Genomic DNA, 16,766 nt, shown 5'->3' on the forward strand with positions numbered 1-16,766 from the left:
TGGGGTGGATGTGGAGCTGCCTATCCTCAGCTAAATTTTCAGTGTTGGTTAATGGAGTGCATGCAGGCTTCTTCCCTAGCACTAAAGGACTTAGACAAGGAGATCCCCTGTCTCCTTATCTCTTTGTTATGGGAATGGAAGTGCTAGATGTTCTTATTAGGAGAGCTGTGGAGGGGGGTTTTTTATCAGGGTGTAACATAAGGGGTGGTAGTGAACCCCCTTTGAACATCTCTCATCTGTTTTTTGCTGACGACACAATTATATTCTGTGAGACCAGAAAGGATCATCTAACTCATTTAAGTTGGATTGTATTCTGGTTTGAAGCGGCTTCAGGCCTAAGGATTAATTTAGCCAAGAGTGAAATCATTCCAATTGGAGAGGTGGTGGAGATGGAGGAGTTGGCTGTTGAGCTAGGCTGCAGGGTGGGGTCCTTACCTTCTCAGTACTTGGGTCTTCCTTTAGGGGTTCCCAATAGAGCGCCTTATATGTGGGATGGGGTGGAAGAGAGAGTCAGGAGGAGACTAGCTCTTTGGAAACGGCAATATATTTCTAAAGGGGGAAGAGTCACTTTAATAAAAAGTACTTTGGCTAGCATGCCAATCTACCAAATGTCTATTTTCAGAATGCCCAAGGTCGTTGCTAGAAGGCTTGAGAAAGTGTAAAGGGACTTTTTGTGGGGAGGGGGAAATATGGAGGGGGAAATTCATCTGGTTAAATGGGAGGTGGTATGTACAGACAAGGATAAAGGTGGGCTAGGCCTTAGGAAGCTAGCTATGTTGAACAAAGCTTTACTTGGCAAGTGGATATGGAGGTATGCCTGTGACAAAGTTAATCTTTGGAAACAAGTGATCAAGGTGAAGTATAGGCAGGAGGGTCTTGGTTGGAGGCCAAAGAAGGCTAATGGGGTGGCTGGAGTAGGGGTTTGGAAGGAGATTTGGAAAGAATCAAAGTGGTGTTGGGATAACATGATATTCCAAGTAGGGAAGGGCAACACGATCAGATTTTGGACAGATGTGTGGTGTTCAGAACAGCGCTGTCCCACTGTTTTCCTCACCTCTTTGGTATGGCGGTTCAAAGGAACTCAACGGTTGAGGAAATGTGGGATCAAAATTCGGGTCAAGGAAATTGGAATCTAAATTTTTTTAGGGACTTCAATGATTGGGAGCTGGAGAAGATGGTGGATCTGGAATGGGCTCGCATCCTAGTCAAGAAGAAGAATGGAGGTTTGCCGAGCAGGCTAGACTTAGTGGTAGAGGAGGTTTGCTATTCCCTTTATCTCTGGTGGGAGGTGAGGCCGGAGATGAGGAAGGCAACATCTGGAAGCCGTTCGAAAGGTAACTACAGAGAGGAGGTCAAGGGTGACGATGCGGCACGCGCTACCCCGCGCGTTAGAGAGGAGGAAAGTGCAAGGCCCGAGGCGTTGTTGCCGTATGCTGACGAGAATGATGGGCAGGTCAGAGGGGCGGTTGGGGATGGGACTGGTAAGCGGGCCAGAGCAGGGTCTGGGGCCCGGGTTCCTGTGGACCTGAATCCGGTGGATGGGCTTCTCCACTCAGGCCCGTCTACGGGTAGGATGCCATCTCCTAAGGCCCAAAGGGGGGACATAATAGCTTCGAGCCCATTAAAAGGGTTAAAACTAAAAGGGGTGGTGATTGAGGAGGCTGGGCTTGGGATTGGGCCGTCCTATTCTAAGCCAGATGGGTGGTTTGATGTCGGTGAGAGCCCAGATTTGTCTGGGAGTAATGGACTGGCGGGGGAATATTTAGGCCCGTCCCAGCCTGAGAGCAGTAAAGGAAAGTTAGAAAGGGGTTCCCTCTAGGCGCAGACTAATTTCAGCGATGGAAGAAATAGAGAAGCTGAATTCCTCAAAATAAGGGAGAAGGAAGACGTATGGAAGCAGCAAAGGGCATCATCTCACTCAGTGACGGATTGGGCGTTAATCGAAGAGGAATCGAGGTATGGGCCCATTCTGATTCAAAGGGGGGGTAGGGCCTCAGGATACCCGTCTTTTTCTTCTCTTCCTTTTGATCGGACTCTGGAGGGGGAGTATTACGATCATTCTGGGGTGGCATGTGAGGAGATCCAAAACGAAACCCCGCTGAGCATGATCAAATCTGCCGAGAATGGTGGTAGGAGATGGGATCTGGTCGAAGCCATCACTGTTAATAATAACGACAAGGAGTGGGAGAGAGGGTCAATGCTGGCAGTGACTCAAGAAGCTAGAGAGGAAAGGGAGAATGGATGGGAGGATTGCAATCTGGCCAAATTTAGCCAGTTTTTAGGCTTCTCGACAGAAGGGTTAGAGAAGGAAATTTTGAATTTCTTGGCAAAAATCAGAAAAAGAAGAGAAAAGATATACAGTAGAGGTGCGTTAGAGAAGACAAAATTTGAAAGGGAACTGAAAAGGCTTGAATGCTCAATAAACTATGAGGGAGGAAGCAAGCAAAGAAGTTCTTCACAGGATAGAGGGTGCCAACTTGTAGAAGTTAATGAAGCTTAAGATTTTGTGTTGGAATGTGAGGGGAGCAAATGATAGCTCGAGAAGGAAGTTAATTAAAGCCGTTGTGAGAAGCCAGAAAGTAGACTTACTCTGTATTCAGGAAACGAAAATTAAATCGATGTCTGAGGGGGTGGTTAGAAGCATAGGAGTGGGAAGGTTCTTAGACTGGAGGACTTTGGATGCTTCTGGATCGGCAAGAGGCATTCTGATCTGTTGGGATAAAAGGTTGCTGGAGCTGTTGGAGTGGGAGGAGGGGCAATTCTCTATTTCATGTCGGTTTAGGAAGGTGGAAGATGGCGCTGTCTGGGTGTTCACGGGAGTGTATGGCCCGTTCACCAAAAATGAGAGGGACTGTATGTGGGATGAGATTAGGGCAATCAGAGGAGTATGGGAAGAACCCTGGTGTGTAGGGGGGGATTTTAACGTTATTCTTTCTCAAAATGAGAGGAATAGGCAAGGGAGAATTTCTGCAGCAATGAGGAAATTTGCTCAATTTATAGATGAGTTAGGCTTGATTGATCTCCCGTTGCAAGGAGGTGATTATACGTGGAGTGGGGGGCCAAATAATCAGTGTTGGGCCAGGTTGGATAGATTTTTGGTTACTTCTAGTTGGATAGATCAATTCAGTAGCGTATTTCAAAAAAGGTTGTCTAGGCCTGTTTCGGACCACTTTCCGGTGGTGCTAGAGGGTGGTACTGTGAGAAGAGGTCCTTCCCCGTTCAGATTCGAAAACATGTGGCTTAAAGTTGAAGGGTTTCAAGAGCTAATCCAGAGCTGGTGGCAGGGAATAGAGGTGAGAGGCAGTGCTAGCTTTAGGTTGGCCACAAAAATGAAAGCAGTGAAACAGAAGCTTAAAGTGTGGAATAGGGAAGTTTTTGGGAGATTGGAAGACAACAAAGCTGCTGCCCTTCAACTAGTGGACCACTGGGACATGGTGGAAAGTGGGAGAAGACTATCAGAGAAGGAAACAATATCAAAAAAGGAAGCAAAGGATAGTTATGCTAAGTGGGTTTCTTTGGAGGAAACTCATTGGAGGCAGCATTCCAGAGAATTATGGTTAAGGGAAGGGGACAAAAACACAGACTACTTCCATCGCATGGTGGCTGCCCATCGTAGATTCAATCATATGGACAGAATTAAGATAAATGGGGTGTGGCTGACTGAGGAGAAGGATGTGAGAGAAGGGGTTGTTAATGCTTTTCAACACTTACTTACGGAAAATTCAGATTGGAAGGCGGATATAAAAAGGCTGCAGTTAGAGCAACTAAATCAGCAAGAGGCAGAGAACTTGGAGCACCCTTTCTCTGAGGAGGAAATTCATAGGGCCCTGATGGAGATGAATGGGGACAAAGCCCCAGGACCGGATGGGTTTACCATGGCATTTTGGCAAAGATGCTGGGCTCTAGTTAAAGAGGAGGTTTTGGAGTTGTTTAAAGAGTTTTATGAGCACAGTGCCTTCATCAAGAGCATTAACAGTACGTTCCTGGTCCTGATTCCCAAGAAGGGGGGGGCAGAGGATCTTGGGGAATTCAGGCCAATCAGTCTCTTGGGGGGGCTGTACAAACTATTGGCCAAGGTTTTAGCCAATAGACTCAAAAAAGTGATAGGGAGAATAGTATCCACTGATCAGAACGCTTTTGTAATGGGTAGGCAGATCCTAGATGCCTCCTTAATTGCAAATGAAGTAATTGATGCATGGCAAAAAAGGGAAGAGAGAGGTCTCATATGTAAGCTGGACATAGAGAAAGCCTACGACAGCTTAAATTGGCAGTTTTTTATGAAAGTCATGAGAAAGATGGGGTTCGGATCAAAGTGGCTGGGTTGGATGTGGAGTTGTATCTCCACAGCTAAATTTTCGGTGTTGGTGAATGGAGTGTCGGCCGGTTTCTTTCCAAGTTCTAAGGGGTTGAGGCAAGGAGATCCCCTATCTCCTTACCTCTTTGTGATGGGAATGGAGGTGTTGAGCAATCTTATCAGGAGGGCTGTTGAAGGGGGTTTTTTGTCAGGGTGTAGGATCCGAGGAGGAGGAAGGCAGCCAGTGCATGTATCCCATCTGCTGTTTGCGGATGATACTATAGTTTTTTGTGAAGCCAGGAAGGAGTATCTAACTTATCTAAGCTGGATTCTGTTTTGGTTTGAAGCCGCGTCAGGGTTAAGGATCAATTTGGAGAAAAGTGAAATAATCCCAGTTGGCGAGGTGGAAGAGATGGAGGAGATGGCTGCGGAATTGGGCTGCAAGGTGGGTTCTATGCCTTCTGTGTATTTGGGGCTGCCATTGAGGGCTCCTAACAAGAGTACAGCCGTGTGGGATGGGGTGGAAGAGAATATGAGAAGAAGACTTGCGCATTGGAAACGTCAATATATTTCTAAAGGTGGGAGACTTATTCTCATTAAGAGCACGATGGCTAGTATGACATTGTATCAAATGTCTCTCTTCCGTATGCCCAAATCGGTTGCGCGAAGATTAGAAAAATTGCAAAGGGATTTTCTTTGGGGAAGAGGAAGCTTAGAAAGGAAAGTGCACCTTGTTAATTGGGAGGTTGTGTGTACGGAGAAGGAAAAGGGGGGGCTTGGCTTAAGGAAGCTAATCCCGTTAAACAAAGCTTTGTTGGGGAAATGGATTTGGAGGTTTGCTTGTGAAAAGGAAAATCTGTGGAAACAAGTGCTTTGGCGAAATATGGGCAAGAGGGTCTTGGTTGGATGACCAAAAAGGCTAATGGGACGTTTGGAGTAGGGGTTTGGAAGGAAATTATGAAGGAAAAAGATTGGTGTTGGGAGAATATGGCTTTTACTATGGGGAATGGTACCAGAATCCGTTTTTGGAATGATCTTTGGTGCGGGTGTACAGTGCTGTCCCAAAGGTTTCCTCACCTTTATGGGATGGCTACTCATAGGAATGGTACAGTAGAAGAAATGTGGGATCAGAATGTGGGCCAAGGTGATTGGAATTTAAGATTTGTGAGGGGCTTTAATGATTGGGAGTTGGATATGGTAGGTAATTTGTTTCATACTTTGAAGGGGTTCATTCCTACTTTAGAAGAGGATGTTGTGTTTTGGAAAGGGGGAAGAAACGGAAAGTTTAAAGTAAAAGAAGCCTACAACTTGGTGGTAAATTCTGTGGCTAACAATTTTCCAAAGAACAACATTTGGGTAGATAAAGTTCAAACAAAAATTCTGTTTTTTGCTTGGGAAGCTACTTGGGGCAAGGTGCTTACGCTAGATAGGCTCCAGAAAAGAGGGTGGCATCTCCCTAATCGGTGTTTTTTGTGTGGCTGTGAAGAGGAAACTGTAAATCACATTCTCATACATTGTATAGTGGCAAAAGTCCTTTGGGATATGATATGTGCTTTGGTTGGTGTTAAGTGGGTCTTTCCAGAAACTGTAAAGGAGGTCTTATTAAGCTGGAGGGGCCCTTTTGTAGGGAAAAAAAAGAAAAAGATATGGAAGTCTATTCCGTTGTACATCTTTTGGACCATTTGGAAGGAAAGAAATAGGTTTGCTTTTAGGGGGGGGTGATAGATATTCAAAAATTAAAAAATTCATTTGTCTGTATTTTATGGGGTTGGGTGAGAATGTATAGTGGAGAGAGGTCGATGTCCCTTATAGGCTCCTTGGAGTGGATAGCCTCCACATAAGGGCTGGTGGGGTTCTTTTCTTTTGTTCTTTTGGTTGTGAGGCTTGAGCTAGATTGTATACTCCCTGTATACGTGTGGCTTTTTGGCCTTTTATCAATATATTCTGTGCTTACTTATCAAAAAAAATGATTGGGAGCTGGAGTTGGTTGGGGATTTTCTCCATATACTGAGGGGCCACAAACCCTCTTTAGAGGAATACTCAGTCCTGTGGAGGCAAGGAAGAAGTGGTAAGTTCAGGGTCAAGGAAGCTTATAGTTTGTTGGCGAAGTCTGACAACACAGGCTTTCCATCAAGAAGTATTTGGGTGGCAAGGGTGCTAACTAAAGTTGCTTTTTTCGCGTGGGAGGCGACATGGGGGAAGGTGCTTACTTTGGATAGACTTCAAAGAAGAGGACTACAACTTCCAAATTGTTGCTTTTTGTGTGGATGTGAGGAAGAAAGTGTAAATCATATCCTTATACATTGTACAGTGGTTAGAGTTCTATGGGATATTGTTTTTGGTTTAGTTGATGTGAAATGGGTTTTTCCAGAAACTGTAAAGGAAGTTTTAGCTAACTGGAGGGGCTCGTTTGTGGGAAAGAAAAGGAAAAAGATTTGGGACACCATTCCGTTGTGTATTTTTTGGACGGTGTGGAAGGAGAGGAATAGATTAGCTTTTAGGGGGGGGGTGTTGAACGTTCAGAAGTTAAAGAATTTTTTTGTCTGTAATTTGTGGAGTTGGGCCAAATTGTATGTAGGTGAGGAGGCGTTCTCCCTTATAGGCTTCCTAGAGTGGATAGCATCCACTTAAAGGGAGGTGATTCTTTTTGTCTTTGTTTTTTGAGGCCTTAGCTGCCTTGTATACTCCCTGTATACTTTGTGGCGTTTTGCCTTTTTATTGCATATCCTTTACTTATCAAAAAAAAATTATATATATATGTATGAGAATACTAATTTTGGAGTTTGGGTATAGTAGGAGAACCAAATTTCTTCATACACATAAAAGATACATACTCAAAAGGCAAAATCAAAATTCAGTAATAAAAATCGTAAAAACACTAACAAACTATCTAAGTTTTGTGTAGATTCTTTAATGAAAAGGTGAAAAACTGAAATACTCATATCCTTTAGAACCATCTTATGCAAATAAATCCTAAAACATTCAACCAGACAATTTTTTTGGCATGAAATTCAAATATTGTTATTGCCAAGTTAACAGGATAAAGGTGAAATAGAATTTAATTTGAAAGGTAGAAATGAAATTTAAAGTTATAAAAGTTTAAAAACCATTGATATCTCCTACTCAATAGACTAATTGGTTTGTTAGTAGGATTCAATCTTAAGTGGTAAATCTGCTTTGTTATTTAACAAGCCATATCAGTGCAACCACTTAAATTCCTTGACCTTTCAATAAATAACTTTATATACAATACCTTACATATACATATAGAAAACCACACCAATATGCAAATCAGATGCACCAGAAATCGCATGCAGGTCATGAACCCAACAGCAAATAGATAATAATGAACAGAAAAGCAAATAAAACAGTGAGACAACATGTGCAACACAAAACATTTTGTCTAGCAATGAATCCAAATATAATGCAGCAACTTTTCCCTGAAAGAGGGGAGGTGGGGTTGCACAGGAGTAGAAAACACCTACTTCTTGGGGGAACAGACTGGCAAGTTTTCGCTCAAGTGGCGAAGAGAACAAGTGGAAGCAGCTCTACCCTTCTGGTCACCATTTGAACAAATATTTTTATCTCTATCAAGAGAAATACTACTAGAGGATTGAATAGATGCTTCTCTTAAAGATTGTCGAGTCCTTTGTCTCCCCCTATGCGAATGTTGTCCATTCATTTTCATTTTCCGGCGGTCACAACGTCGTAATTGCAGTAGTTCCTTGTCAAATGCATCGACAGTCCTACAATCTGCCTCCTAAATAAATAAATAATATATAGAAGCACTTAAGTTGCTTAGATGAAGTTGTTGAATAAAAATTATAAAGTAAATATAGTATGCCACCATACATTTTCATCCATCATTCTGCAAAGATGTGAAGCAAATGAGGACTGTGGATGAGCTTGAGATGATGGAGTCACTTGCCTAGAGCCTTCAGATGCACCTACAGAACACATTAGGCTCCATAAACAAATGACCTCTAAAACAAGTTTTGTGGACTAGAGTACTAGCCAATAGAAATCTCATTCTTATAAACATTACTTATGCTTCAAGGATAGTATATTGTCAATTCGTAAGGTGCCATGTACTGTTTACCAATTCTTCTATTTCGTGTACCTCAAGCTCTCTTTTCACATATTGGGAAAGAGAGAATATCATGTACTGTTTTTCAATTGTTCCATATCATGTACCACAAGTTCTCTTTCTCACACATAGTGAAAGAGAGAGAGAACATATGCACAATAAAACATGTTTACACATATCACAGAAGTTTCAGGTTCCAATGGTACAGAATCAATATAACAAAACAGAAATTGTGAGGATGTATAATTATAATTATATATTTTAATGGATATGTTCTAACTTTCCAAGTTCATTTGATGATCAGCTCCCCTCCCCTCACCAAAAACCCCAGAAGTTCCACCAAAAAAAAAAGGGAAAAAAAATTATGAGGAAAGAAAGAACTGAAAAAGGAACATACTATTAATTTTAAAAATAACATGAGGACAGACAAAATACAAATGATTTTAGATTTAGACAAAATACAAATGATTTTGTATTTTAAGCACTGCAAATATATATATATATGTAGAATTATAGGAAGATTTAATTTGATGATCTGTCAGCAATGTTAGGGGCTAAGATTGAGGTAGTTTTGATTTTTTTTAGGTAAGTTGTAAATATCCCTAAAATAGATGAGTATTATCATCTATATATATAGAGGGGAATGTAATCAGTATTTAATATAGTGGAATGTTGAGTTTTTTTTTTCCTTTCACATCGATATGGTATCAGAGCATTCTCTGAACCCTAATTCCCTCATATGACCAAATACAACAAACGTGATTCAACTGCCAACGTTTCCCAAATCACCTCCAATCAGGAAGCCATGGCTTCCAGCAACAGTAGTGCAGATAGTAACCTCATGCCCATTACAGGACACAAACTGAATGGGAACAACTATCTCCAATGGTCCCATTCCGTAATGATGTTCATATGCGGAAAGGGCAAAGACGATCATCTCAATGGAGTTGCTGCCAAACCGAACAAGACAAATGAAAAGTTCAAAGTCTAGAATGCTGAAAATAATATGGTCATGTCATGGCTCATTAATTCCATGACAAATGACATTGGAGAAAATTTTCTTCTCTATGGAACAGCAAAGGAGATTTGGGACGCTGCCAAGGAAACATATTCTAACAATGAGAATACGTCGGAATTGTTCGAGGTGGAGAGTGTTCTCCATGACTTCCGCCAAGGAGAGTTAACGGTGACTCAGTACTTCAACACACTCAATCGCTACTGGCAGCAGCTGGACTTGTTTGAGGAGCACAATTGGAGCTGTCCGGGTGATCGAATCAGGTACAGACAAATTATCGAACGGAAAAGAATATACAAATTTCTGATTGGATTAAATAAGAATCTTGATGAAGTACGAGGAAGAATCTTAGGATCCAAACCACTACTAAATATACGGGAAGCATTTTCAGAAGTTCAGAGAGAGGAAAGTCGAAAGAAGATCATGATGGGCTCTCAAGATTCTGTGACAAATCCTGAGAGCTCAGCCCTTGCAGTTAGAGGAAATCCATCCAACAACAATGATCACAGACCAAAGAAAGGGCGACCATGGTGTGATCATTGCCGACGTCCTGGTCACACCAAGGACACCTGCTGGAAGATTCATGGCAAACCTACAGACTGGAAGCCTTCCCGGTTTGCCAATGACAAAGAAGGACGGGGCAACCTTGTCTCCATGGATGAAAAACCATCACCTGAACCCACTCCCTTCAGCAAGGAACAGATAGAAGTCTTACAGAAATTGTTCAGCCAATCCTTGCCTGCACCTGCCCCCACTGTGGTTGGTACTGGTTCCTTGGCACAAAAAGGTAATTTTTTGGGTGCTCTAAACGTTAAAAAGGAGAAGCTAAGTCCATGGATTATAGACTCAGGAGCATCTGATCATATGACTGGAGATGAGAAGCTTTTTTCCACTTACAATCCATGCTATAAAAATTTAACTGTGAGAATAGCCGATGGTTCACTCTCAAAGGTGGCTGGTACAGGTTCTGTTAGAGTTTCAAAGAACATCACTCTTGATTCGGTTCTCCTTATGCCAAAATTAAATTGCAATTTACTGTCCATTAGTAAACTCACTCGGGATCTCAACTGTGTTACTAAATTTGGCTCAAATCTATGTGAATTTCAGGTCTTGGACTCGAGGAAGACGATTGGCAATGCTAAGATGTGTTCGGGGCTCTATCTTCTAAAGGTTAATGATCCTTCTCAAGGAGCAACTCATCATTCTGATTGTACAGTGTCCAGTAGTCCTATTTCTTTGTCTGTGAGTCAGTCTAATAATGATAGTGCAATTATGTTGAGGCACTATAGGTTAGGTCATCCAAATTTCTTGCATCTTGAGAAGTTGTTTCCTTCATTATTCCATAATAAAAATCCAAATGAGTTTCAATATGAGATTTGTCAATTTTCTAAACATATTCGTAATTCTTATCCTAACTGATCCTACAAAGCATCTCAACCTTTTTCCATTATTCACAGTGATGTATGGGGTCCTTCTAGGATCAAAAATGTTACTGGTTCTCTCTGGTTCATTTCATTTATTGATGATCACACTAGACTCACATAAGTATTCCTCATGAAAGAAAAATTAGAGGCAAACCAGATTTTCAAAACCTTCAACACCATGATCCAAACACAATTCCAAGCAAAAATCCAAATTCTGAAAACTGACAATGCCAAAGAGCATTTCAACTCCATTCTTAATGGTTATCTCTTGAGTCATGGTATAGTTCACCAAAGTTCCTGTGTCAACACTCCTCAACAAAATGGTATTGCCGAAAGAAAAAACCAGCATCTTCTTGATGTTGTTCGCTCCCTAATGTTCTCTACCCATGTACCAAAATTTTTCTAAGGTGAAGCCATCCTCACTGCCGCCTATCTCATAAATAGGATGCCATCTCGTATTCTCGACTTCCAGACTCCCTGTCAAATTCTTCTTCAGTCCTTTCCCAATACTCGTCTCATCTCCACAATCCCATTCAAAGTTTTCGGGTGCTCAACTTTTGTCCATGTCCATCAACAACATAGGGACAAACTTGATCCTAGAGCTCTTAAATGTATTTTCCTTGGGTACTCTCCAACTCCATCTAAACCACTCTATCCTCTTGTTCTTGGATCACAACCTTCCCTTGAAGCCTAGAACAAAAAAAGTTCTACACCACCCAATTCCCAATTGTTCAAATGCCTAGCGAAACAAGGATTCCAATAACCCCTCTCACTTGTCTAATCTCATAAATTTGCCACTCATGTTCCTTTCGATGTAGATAGTGCATACAAAGAGGGAAAGGATACATGCAAAGGTTCATCTCCACAACAATTATCCTTCCAAAACTTCACCCTCTTCTTGTTACCTAGAGAAAAGAAGGCTCGACTGTTAAAGATCTCTTAATTCTTTTTCATAGTTTTCCATAGCCTAACCCATATCTGTCTCTCACAACAAAAGAATGCCAACCCCCTTTCATCCTCCCCAAATTTTCCTCCTATGACCTGCTTCTAAAGAGCTTTCCTTTTCAAATGCATAATGTCAGCTCCACTTACAAAGAAGTGTCTTATTAAGTGAAAAGAAACTTCTAACACCTAAAGCCCCCTTCCTTTTATATGTGTAAACAATTGACCACTTCACCAGTGTTGTTTTTTTCTTTAGCACCTCCTCCCCCCCCCCCAAAAAAAAAAAAAAAAACCACCATGTCCCCAAAGGAAATCTCTTTCTTTTGTAACTTCACTTTGACTTTCCTTGGAATGCTAAACAAGAACATAAAATAAATAGGCAAGTTGGATAATGTACTCCTCGTCAAAGTGGACCTCCCTCCTTTGGAAATATATTACATTTTCAAAATGGGCACCCAAGGGAAGACCAAAGATAGATACCACACCAAGCCGTCCGAGCTTCTTGACAATAAAAGGCCACCCCCTAGGAATACCCATGGGAAAATCCAACATGCCTCTTAGCCTCTATAGAACTAATTGAGCAAAGAAAGAACATCCCAACCCTATTGGAGTGGCATTCTAACTTGTAAGCCTTCCCCACTTCATCCCAAACCTTATACAACAACTTCCCATCTTCATTCCTACATCAAGCCTCCACTCATTCTAACAACCGAGACAAACTCTCCTCCCCAAACCAAATCCAACTAGCAAAGCCTATTTCCCTCTCCAGAATTTTTCCTTTCAGCCTTCCCTTATCATGACTTCATTAGATAATTTTTAGAGTAGGATCCTCCAAGGAATCAGAATCATATTCATTAATGTCCACCCATTGTTCTTCTTCATCCATCAATTGCAATGGTTTTTTTCTCTATCTATCAATTATAAAATAATAATCACATATGAGATCGACCACTACAATGGCCCATAACTCCTTCATTTCTTCTTCTCAATCTCTTTTTTCCCTCTCCAATCAAAGGGTTAATTTGTAGCCAACTAAGTTCCTATTTTGTGAAAGGTTTAACCTTAGTCTTTGACCTATTGGAAAACTTATAAATTTATACCAAAATACCACAAAGAATAACTCATTAAAACTATTGAATATCAAGGCTTAAACCTCTAATAAATATATAAAACCACAACGGTCTTAAACCAATTGAAGCCATTTGAATATTTAAGGCTTAAGCCTCAATAGCCTCGAGGCTATAGCCCATTGAGGCTATAAGCCTGAACAGTGTGAGGCATGAGCTTTGACTGCCCCATATTGATTCTATAGCCTTGAAGCGTAAGCCTCAGTAACCTTTAAAAACAATAAAACTACCATAGAAAAGCATTCCAATTTGAAAAAAAAAAAAAAGAAATAGTTCAGATCCAATCTACATTTCTAGCTTCAAAGAATACCCATGTTCACAAAATAAGCCAAACCTACTTCTTAAAAGCGTTAAAACCCTTCCTATGATCGCATGTTCTATTACCCAAAGCTGAAAGTCTTAAACGCAAGAAATATGCTGATAAAGTAATCGGAACCTCACCACAAAAACTTGAGTTATGGGATTGTGTGGGCTTCTCACATATATCAGCATCCTGTCCAATGAAAATCATGAGGATCAATACTAAGAATCTAATATGTAAAATTCAAATTATGTCGGCATGAAACATGTACTTAACATTTACAATTCACTTCATGCTTTACTTATCAAAAAAAAAAAACATTTACAATTCACTTCATATGAGATTCAAAATGAAAAATAGTTTGAAAAGACAACTAATGCCTCTACCTGATTGAAACATCTATATCTAGGGGTTATATTTGCAAATGCATCAATGATCTACCTGACAAAAAAATAAAATATGTAGGGGTCATATTCACACTCAACTAAGCTTCTTTCCCAATTCAAGACGAAAATGCCACTATTCTATAATATTGTTGAATATTTATGATAAACAAAATTCTGCACTGGCATGCTAAAACAGCTTCACAATGTGAAGTCCATTGCTAAAGACATAGTGATCCAATTGAACAGTGGAAACCTGGAGTGAACCTTGTAGAGGAACTAGCAAATGGCAATAATTGGGATGTCTTCCAATATGATTTTCAAAACCTACTTTTCCAAAATTCAGAGAGACTTTACTAGGTTGTGGTTACCATGTTGATGGGGGAATCTCTGGATATGTTAATAATTACAGCTCCTAACTCTAAAGGACAGTTGTTCAATCCCAAAGCCATAATTTGTGAAACCACATCATCCAGATGTGACATAAAGCATGTGAGCAGAAAATCCATATAATAATTTTTTTTTCTTTTTTAAATGTATGCAACTAGAAGATCTGAAAACAAACTCCCCAACCCTTTTCTCAAAAGCAATGCTGAAAGCAAAATTTACACATCAACACAAAAATCCTTAAACCAACTAGGGCCCCAAAATAAGGAAGCATCTTTCTTAAATCGGAACCATATGTCACCACCCAAAGGAGGTATTTAACCATCCCTCAGAGAGCAATACCAAATATCCCCCATGATTCATAGTTGCAACTTAAGCCACCATAGACACTAGAAGTAGAAGCTAAAGAGCTTAGAAAACATGCGCTTCCAATTTTTAAACACAACATAGTTCACGAACAATGTGAACTTCCACACCATTTCATTGCAACAGTCATGCAATTGTATCACAGTGATTAGAGTAGCATATTAAAAAATGAAAATGAAAAAGAAAAAGGAAAAGAAAGAATTCCCCATAATTTTGAGTGTATTTTATTAAAACAAATATATGTCAATAATCAAATAAAAAATAAATAAATGTTAAACCCGAAACAACGCTATTACCATAGATGAGTTCCCAAATTATCTAATACTCCGTCCGATTTCTGAGAAAATGCCGGTACCCAGAAAACAAACACGAAAAATAATCCACTCAACTGAGCCTAATATAACTATTCAGCTCTGTCCCGGCAAGTGGTATTCACAATTTCATTTTCTTTCCTTTTCCTTGGGTTTATCGGCAACTAAAATACAGTGTAAGGTCTAATAAATGTCACGGAGACAAACCTTTTCCACACGGCATAGTTTTCGGCGCTCCCTTTCGTCCATGAGGCGCTGGAGATTGACCCTAAGCTTTGCGCCTTTATCAGGCAATTTGGGGGCAAGGGATTCGAGGTAACTACTCTGTCTAGTAATCAACTCGTTGAGTTCGTGATCGGTCTTGTATTCGACATCGTCCCTCTGAGTCTGTTGCTGCTGCTGTGGTTCCTCGATCGTCGGAGACTCTTGCTCCACGACCAGTACAAGGGGAGGCTCATCATCTTGGCTGGGTAAAAGTGTTTCCCAATTGAGGTCTAGTGGTCTTTTCTCCTTTTTCTCTTCTTCCTCCATTTAACAAATGTGGAGACGTTTTGGGCTGTTTGGTTGCCGAGAAACGCTCTGCAATTTTCTCTCGCTTTCTTTGATGGGAAAATGGGGCCAAAACTAAAGTCGGTAACGACAATGGATGTAGAGAAAGTGAAGCATTATTGTCAGAGTTATTTTGCGTTGCTTCCTTCTTCTTCTTTTTTTTTTTTTTCTTTCCTTTGTGTCATAAATGTGAATCCTGACTTCAATGCCCCGTTGGATGGATAAAGAATGCCTTGGAGGTAGTCAAAACAAAGGTGGCTGTTCGATTCTTCCCAGCAATACATGTTCTTCCAATATCAAGGATAAAAATAGGGTATATCGATAATTCGATTTTACGTATCGGAGATATACTAGTGGATATTTTGATACAAAATATTGATTGATTTAAAATTAATCAAAACTTTAAAAAATGTAAAATAAAGCTCTTAAAAATAAAAATTAAAAGTATAATAAACATTTTAAAGTTATTTTCTTAAAAAAATTAATATATATATATATATATAAAAGTATACATTGATTATTAAATTACATCAAATATTATTCAATAATAATATTATAATATTTGATTATAACATGTTTAATTTTAAAATATATTTAATATTAAAATTATGATATATTTAATTTAATTGTATTAAATGATATAAAACAAATGATGATAAATATATAATTTTTAAATATTTAATTAATACATTTATGATATTAAAAACTTTTTGTTACTCTAAATGAAAACAATTATTTAATTATAAAATAATTATAATTAATTTATTGTTTAAAGTATTGTTTTAATGTTTTGTATATATGAAAACTTTTAATATATGTATATATGGTGCAAGATTGTTAACAAGGGGCAAATTTGCTCCAATGGTAACGTGGATGCTCCCTCGGGCAGCATGTAAACAGCTCATTTTTTAGCTTTGGCTCGATCAACGCACCGTTGACCATCGATATTTTTGTGAAAAATTTCATTTTTACATGCACCGACAAACAGATATACCGCCAAAATATCCCAATATTTTCCTTCATGCCTAAATCTAATTTTCTATTTTTATTACTAAGATTTCTGATTTTTATTTTCAAATTTATTTGTATTTCATAAAAATATAACGTCTTCAAGTTATTTCAACTTATATTAAGATTTCGTTTGACAATAATTTTAATGTATTTTTAATCATTTTAATAATTAAAAATTAAAAAAATTATAAATTTTTCCTAAAATCATTAACGGGCTCTAAGTCTCAACATAGATATCTTATTAAAAAAATATTAAAAATTAAATATAAGACTTGTTATCCTTTAAAATAAAAAATTATATCATATTTCAATTTTTTTTTTAAAAAAAGTAAATCTCAAATTGATATTTGAGATGTAAATATCTCACTATTTGTAAATTTACATTTCTTATCGGTTTTATTTAATTATTATATTACCTATCTTGAAACACAAATAATTTTGATTTGAAATATATATATATATATATATATATATATATTAATCTTGTAATTAAAAAAAAAACTAAAATAAAAATATAGAATATTCAATAAAATCATGTTAATATATGTATTATTTAATATTTTATATTT

The 16,766-nt window shown here is 39.0% G+C and overlaps 1 protein-coding gene across 3 annotated transcripts in view; it reads right to left on the minus strand.

The window, feature by feature from the left end:
* Positions 1-15,378, minus strand: part of LOC100241600 (ubiquitin-like-specific protease 1D) — a 53,353-nt gene extending 37,975 nt beyond the window's left edge. Inside the window, exons 1-4 of one of the 3 annotated variants that reach the window (XR_002030202.2) lie at positions 14,845-15,373; positions 13,331-13,382; positions 8,147-8,241; positions 7,780-8,054 (exon numbers count right to left, since the gene is read on the minus strand). Coding sequence is in view for 2 of the 3 variants with exons in the window: in XM_010655107.3 (XP_010653409.1) it covers positions 7,780-8,054; positions 8,147-8,241; positions 13,331-13,382; positions 14,845-15,168 (746 nt within the window). In the remaining variant the exon portion in view is untranslated. Of the gene's footprint in view, positions 1-7,779; positions 8,055-8,146; positions 8,242-13,330; positions 13,383-14,844 lie in introns of all 3 variants that reach the window. The other 2 variants (XM_010655107.3, XM_010655100.3) reach the window with 2 other exon arrangements.
* Between the last annotated feature and the right edge of the window lie 1,388 nt (positions 15,379-16,766).

The sequence above is a fragment of the Vitis vinifera genome, chromosome 1, assembly GCF_030704535.1.
Source record: "Vitis vinifera cultivar Pinot Noir 40024 chromosome 1, ASM3070453v1".
NCBI lineage: Eukaryota > Viridiplantae > Streptophyta > Magnoliopsida > Vitales > Vitaceae > Vitis > Vitis vinifera.